General features: G+C 69.1%; 2 protein-coding genes across 2 annotated transcripts; one reads left to right on the top strand and one right to left on the bottom strand.

The window, feature by feature from the left end:
* Positions 1-164: 164 nt before the first annotated feature.
* On the top strand, positions 165-2,771 carry MNEG_10561 (hypothetical protein; the record flags this gene model as incomplete). The annotated part of the gene is made up of 3 exons (XM_014040967.1): positions 165-1,007; positions 1,361-1,613; positions 1,981-2,771. The coding sequence occupies 3 exons, from the start codon at positions 165-167 to the stop codon at positions 2,769-2,771; spliced, it is 1,887 nt and encodes a 628-aa protein (XP_013896421.1).
* Positions 2,772-3,243: 472 nt separating this feature from the next.
* Positions 3,244-6,430, bottom strand: MNEG_10560 (hypothetical protein; the record flags this gene model as incomplete). The annotated part of the gene is made up of 7 exons (XM_014040966.1): positions 3,244-3,423; positions 3,830-4,210; positions 4,439-4,633; positions 4,993-5,079; positions 5,380-5,875; positions 6,218-6,297; positions 6,416-6,430. The coding sequence occupies 7 exons, from the start codon at positions 6,428-6,430 to the stop codon at positions 3,244-3,246; spliced, it is 1,434 nt and encodes a 477-aa protein (XP_013896420.1).
* Between the last annotated feature and the right edge of the window lie 197 nt (positions 6,431-6,627).

Genomic DNA, 6,627 nt, shown 5'->3' with positions numbered 1-6,627 from the left:
CGGCTGCACCGAGCAGCAGGGCGAGCCGCCATAGCAGCAGCGGCGCCGCCCCCATCGACCCGCCCCTGCTCACGTCCCTGATCCTCAAGGCCTCATCACTGCAGCAGCTGCGAGACCTCTGGGACTCCCACGGGGGCGGCGCCAACGCATTCCACATCAGCGCCATGTGCAGGCAGCTTGTACTCCTCGACGGCGCCGCGCCGCCGCGGCCGGGCCCGCCGCGGCAGGGGCCGAGGCAGCGGGCGCGGCGGGAGCAGCGGGAGGGAGGCGGCGGGGACGAGGGAGACTTCACAGAGCAGCAGCAGCAGCAGCAGCAGCAGCAGCAGCAGCGGCAAGCGGGGGACGGAGGGAGCGACGCAGCCGAGGGCGTCAGCGCCGCCGCCATCGCGCGCGACGTCGCGGCGCGCGCGGCGGCGCTGCTGCCGGCCCTCGACGACCGCTGCATCACCAACGTGGTATACCTCCTTGCGAAGCTGTCCGTGCGCGGCCACCCCGCCCTAGGGCCCTGCGCCGCCGAGCTGGGGGCCCGCCTGCCGGCGCTCTCCGCGCAGCACCTGTCGAACTCGATCTGGGCGCTGGCCACGCTCGGCGTCCGCCCGCCGGAGCGGTGGCTGGCCGACTTCTCGGCCGCGGCGGCGGCGCGCATGCCCGAGGCGACGTGTCAGGGCATGGCCAACCAGGCGTGGGCCCTCGCGCGGCTGGGGGCAGACCCAGGAGATGCGTGGTGGGCGGCGCTGTGGGCGGCGAGCGCGCCGCTGCTGCCGGCGGCGCCGCCGGCGGAGCTCGCGATGCTCATCCACGCGGCAGCGCGGCTGCGGCGGCCGCCGCCGCGCGCGTGGCTGGACGCATTCCTGGACGCCGGCTGCGACGGCATGGCGGCGCACTCGCCGCAGGAGCTGACGATGACGGTCTGGGCGCTGGCCGGCCTCGAGGCTGCGCCCCACAAGGCCTGGCTGATGGGGTTCTTCGTCGTTTCGCTCGGCGCCATGCGGGCCGCCACGACGCAGGTGCGCCGCGGGGGCACGCGTCTCCCTTCACTCAACGCCGACGGCCCCTCAGCTGCTGCTGCCGCTGCTGCCTCGCCGGCTGACGCTGCGTTGCGTTGCGGGGTCATTCGGAGCGCTGCTGCTGCACTCATCCCCTTCTGTGGCTTCATCTCCCCGCTTACTCCCCTCGCCTTCTCTTCCCTTTCGTCGCGGCCCGCCGCCCCACCCTACTCCACCGCACCTCCCCGCTCCCTACTCCACGCACCCACCGACCACCCCCACTCGACCCTCCCTGACCCGCCACACCTCTCACCACTCCCTCGCGACTCCCTCCCCTCCAACCAAACACCCACCCATCACCAACCGCTACCCAGGACCTCTCCATATGGCTCTACTCATTGGCTCGCCTGGACTACCGCCCCAGCCGCGTCTGGCTGGAGGCCTTTGTCACCGCCACCTACGACCGCCTGCCCAGCTTCCCGCCGCAAGAGCTGTCGAACCTGCTGTGGTCCCTCGCGCGCATGGGCTGGGCGCCGCCGGTGCGCTACTGGTCGCGCGCGCTGGAGTGCGCGCGGCGGGCGTTCAAAGCGGCCAACGCGCAGGACATTGGCGTCATGGCTTACTCAGGTGGGGGCGGGATTACGGGGCTAGAGCATCTGGGTCCTTTGCTTGCGTGAGCCTCCAGTGCTTGGCGGTACGAGCATGAGTCACGGCAATGGGAGCTTCCGATCGGTCGCGACGCTGCGAAGCGGCTGCTGCGAGGTGTTGCTGGAAGCGCTGCGTTCAGGGCCGGTCGGCACAGCCATCGCGCCGCAGCCGGAAAGAAGCGGGCAACAGAGCATGTGCGATTGCGCCGGCCCGATGCGCCCCTGGCACCCGGCGCGCCGCCGTCCGGGCCCAGCCCGGACGCAGAGCGCTCCCGGCCCCCCTGGGCCCGCAGACACCCAACGACATCGAAACCAAATGCGCCCCTTCCAACCCCCTTACACCCCAGTCGCGTGCCTCGAGGCCGGGCTCCCCTCCGACGAGTGGCTGGCGGATCTGGAGCGCTTCTCGCAGCCGCTGCTGCCCTCATGCACCGACCTGCAGCTCGGCCACCTCAGCTGGGCGATGCACCGCCTCGGCCGCCGCCCCGCGCGCCCCTGGCTCGACACCTTCGCTTCCGCCGCCGGCGCGCTGCTCGCCGCCGGCGCGTTCAGGCGCGTGCCGCTCGCAATGGCGCTGCACGGCGCGGACGGCTGGGGCGCGGTCGCGCCGGGACGGGAGGCGCGGTGGGACGGGTTCCTGGCCGCGGCGCGGGCGCGGCTGCAGCAGCTCAACGTGGAGCACGGGCGGCGGCGGGCGCAGGAATGGTGGGACTCGCTGCCACAGGATGCTGAACATGGAGGTGGCGGCGGCGGCGGCGGCATCGGCGGCGGCGGCAGCGGCGGCGGCGGCAGCGGCGGCGGCGGCGGGCGGGACGGCCCAGAAATGGCGGAGGGGCAGGCAGAGTGGGCGGCGGCGGCGGCGGAGACGGCGGCAGCTGCCGCCGCCGCCTCCCAGCCTCACCCGCCGTGGCAGGGGCAGCCGGGCGGCCCTGGATTGGACGGAGCCACTCGGACAGCGGCAGAGGGCGGGGCCCAGGGGCGACCGGGCCCTGGCCGCGGCCTGAGGCGGCCCGCGCGGGGTGCGGCGCGAGGCCTGGGGCTGCGCGGGGGCGGCTCCAGCGGCCGATCGAGGGGCGGCAAGGGCGGCGACCGCGGCACAGAGGAGGCCTCTGAATGGGAGCCTCGCGGGTGGCCGTGACTTGCTGGCGGGTGACTGCACTGCTGCTGCTGTCCTGCAGAATCCATTGGCTTGGCATCACATATCACATGTTGCTTCTCGGCGCTGGAAGATCGCGCCTGCTGCATGCCATGCATGGCCCTGCAGGCCGCACTTGCGCCCCTTGGCACGTAGCCGCCTGCTGGTCACTCGCGAGACCGCAACCGAGCTTAGCTCAAGCTGTGTCACTAGTGTTACAACTGGTCACCATGGTTCAATAGTCAGGGTGCTTTTGCCACCTCCCTACAAGTCCACTTTACAAAATGTGGTTGTCCTGCAGTGGCACTTGTATGCAACACGATGACGAAGCAAACGCCGACACGCCTGGGCATGCAAGCCCCAAAACAACCATTTTAAACTTGGCAGGAACGCCGCGATCGCTGGATTCCACCCCTGCATCCGAGGCAACAGACAGGGCAGGAAACATACGACACCTGCAGCCCTTGTGCTGCCCTCACGCCCCAACCGCCGCCGCCGCCGCTGCACCTGCAAACTCCTCCGCGCTGCTGATGCTCCAGGTGGCGCCGATTGTGGGCCCTTGTGGGGGCCCGAGCTGCAGCACGCGGCGGTGGTAGCGCACCAACGTGGGGCGGTGGCCCACGCTGATGAGGGTTGTGCCGCTGGCCAGGACCGCCTGGGGGTGGGGGAGGGGATGTGCGCGGTTGCAGGTGGGACGGGCGCCAGGGGTGGTGGGAGAGAGGCCTGACGCGACGGCTGGATGAGAGTGATAGTGTGTCAAGCAAGCGCACGGCCCAGGGTTGTCGTGCATCGTGGCCTCGACGCAGGGGAGCATCGGCCGCATGGGCTGGTCGATCACGCACGGCGGCGTCCCTCAGCCTGCCTGTGGCGCCCACCACAGTCCAGGATAGTCGTCACCCCAAAACCCACGCTTCCCATCTCACCCTATGCCGCCCTACACCCCTCCGCTCTTCTTGGTCGCCTTCACCCTGACCCCAGTCACCCCCGGCCTAAAATAGTATTAACCCAAATTGTATCTGCATATCTGCCCCAGCTTGATGGTTGCAGCAGAGCCCCCACACCTGGTACAGCAGGGCCTCGTTGGCTGTGTCCAGGGCTGACGTGGCCTCGTCCAGCAGCGCCAGCCGCGGCGCAGTCAGCAGCAGCCGCGCGAACGCCAGCCGCTGCTGCTCACCCAGGGACAGCAGCTGGGACCAGTCCGCGACACAGTCCAGCGGACTGCCGCGACCGGCGCCGACGTTGATGCCCGTGCCGCCGCCGGCGGCGTTGCCCTCGCCTCCGTCGCTGCTGCTGCTGCCGCTGCTGATGCCGCTGCCGCCGCCGCTGGTGTTGCTGCTGCTGCTGCCGGCCGCCGCCACCGCCGCCCTGCACCTGTCCAGCAGCGAGCCAAGCTGCACCCGCCGCAGCACCTCCTCCATCTGAGCCTCTCCGGGGGGCGGCACCTGGCGGCAGCCGCAGTAGCAGCGCGTGGTGGGGGCAGTCAACATGGTCATGAGCAGTCACATTGCGTTGCAATTGAGAGCTGTCGTTTTAGAGTGCGGGCAGCGATTGAATGGGCGCTCGGCAATGGGTGCGTTCGCGGCCGCGTGTCCCGTGCACACCGTTAGTGCGGCACAGATCGCACGCCGCCGTTGCCGCGCAAATCGGTCGCCAATTCACTTTCGGCTCACCGTGTGCTTGGGTGCGCCGTTGCCGTTGCCATTGCTGCTGCTGCCGCGCTCGCTCCACGTAGGGTACAGCAGCTGGTCCCGCAGGGAGCCCAGCACCATGTAGGGCTTCTGGGGCAGGAACAGCACGCTGCCGGGCTGGCAGCCGGGGTCACCCAGTCCGGGCAGTCCGTAGCTCAGGACAGAGCCGCCGCCGGCCTGCAGTCAGGTGCATTTGGGAGAAGTTTCAGAACTTGCTTTGGGACAGCAAAATCTGCAGAATCCGAGGCGATTGGTGGTGTGGCATGCACCAGAGCGCTTGTATGCAGGTAAAACAGGCCAGTCCACCCATTCGCATTCAGGGGGGGGGGACGTCAGCGCAGAATAGCTGCAAATCGCAAGCCAACAAGCGGAACCAGAGAACTGTCTGCACGCTTTGCGGCCTCTGACCCTCTCACCCCCACACCCTAAACCCTGACTCTGACCCTGACCCTAAACCCTGACCCTTGCACCCTCGCACCCTAAACCGTGACCCGCGGATCCTCTGAATCGGTGCCCCCGGGTGCCCAGAAGCGCACCTGCCACAGCCCTGCGAGGGCGCGCAGCACAGAGGTCTTGCCCGCGCCAGAGGGGCCCACGATGAGGAGCGACTCGCCGGCCCGCACCTGCGGCGGGGGATGGGCGGGAGCCCGTAAGTGATGTGTTGTTGGGGGCTGCGGCTGGCGTCGAAGCGCCTGGGAGAGGGCACTCAGAGGTTCGGAACACTCCTTCCTGCTTGCAGGGACCACACTCACTACCAAACCACCACTGCCGCAACCACTGCACAATCACAGCCCCCGCACGCCCACATGAACACCACGGCGACACACACACACACACACACACACACACACACGCGCCCCCGCACGAACACCTGACCCGTCACACACCCCCATACCCTCACGCCCCAATCAAACCCTCCACACCTCGAGGTTCAGGTCTTGCGCCAGCTTCGACGACCCATCAGGCGTGCTGATGCACAGCCCCCGAAGCTCCAGCAGCAGCTCCCCTTTGCCGCCCCCGCCCGCCACCGGCCCCATGTGCATGATGGTGATGCCCCCCGGCCCCGCCTCCGCCGCCGCCTCCGTCGACGCCGCCGTCCGCCGCCCGGCGGGCGCCGCCGCCGCTGCCGCCGCCGCCGCCACCGCTGCCCCCTCGCCGACCTTGGCGGCGGCCGCGCCGCTCTCCCCCTCGATCGTGAACACGTGGCGGAGCTTCACATCTGACACCTCCGAAAACTCCCCCAGGCGGTCTATGACGGCGCTGAAGCCCGCGAGGGACTCGAACTGGTAGACAACGAGCGACACGTCCGACAGGATGTGGTTGAACGCCGACTGGGACTGGTTGATGACGCCGAAATCGATCTTGCCCTGGAAGAACAGGGGCGCCACCACCGCGGCTGGCAGCAGCTGGATGATGAAACTGCCAGGGGGAGGGTAGGGGGGGCAGGTGGGGGGGTGGTTGAGGATGGGGCTTTGCATCCAATTTGCGGCTCAGTGTGGTTCAAAACTACGCCAAGGCAGAGTGAATGAGACGGGTTCACACTGTGTACAAGATTGCACGTCCCAAGAGGGACAGGGATTTGACAAACGGCACGGCGCGAAAAGCAGGCGAGCGGAGCAACAAGGCGGTGTGTGAGGCGCATCCGTGCCGAAGTCCGGACAGCGCTAGAGTGACAGGCCATGCAGTCGCTGCAGGCTTCGTCCACGGGTGCTGTAGGGACGTTTTGCCTCCCGCTCCCCACGCGCCCCCTGCCGCCCTCACCGGTAGAAGGATGTGAAGAAGTCGAGGTTGCGGCTGTTGACCAGCAGCGTGCTGTAGTTCGACACCACCCCTTGGAGCCGCTGCGGGGAGGGGGGATGAAATTGGTGGGCAGGGGAAGGGCCGTCGCTTGTCGCGGCCGTGGAAGGGGTGGCTGAGGGGTCGAGTGGGGTTTGGGGGTGGGGGTGCGCGCGCAACCACCCCGAGGTCGGCCATGCAGGGCAGGGAGGCTTCTGGTTCGCGCGGCCTCGAAGCGCCGCGCGCCGGGCCAACACCATCCCAAACAACCCCATCTCAAGCCTTCATGCAGGCCCCGCGCCCGCACACAAGCCCACTGACTCTCTGGACTCGATTCAACCCCTACTGCCGCTCTCCTCTCCTCCTCTCTCACCCCTTCAGGCGGCACCCATGCT

Source organism: Monoraphidium neglectum, assembly GCF_000611645.1.
Source record: "Monoraphidium neglectum strain SAG 48.87 unplaced genomic scaffold scaffold02368, whole genome shotgun sequence".
Taxonomy (NCBI): Eukaryota; Viridiplantae; Chlorophyta; class Chlorophyceae; order Sphaeropleales; family Selenastraceae; genus Monoraphidium; species Monoraphidium neglectum.
Note: the sequence above shows the minus strand (reverse complement) of the source record. Positions and strands in the feature narration are given on the sequence as shown.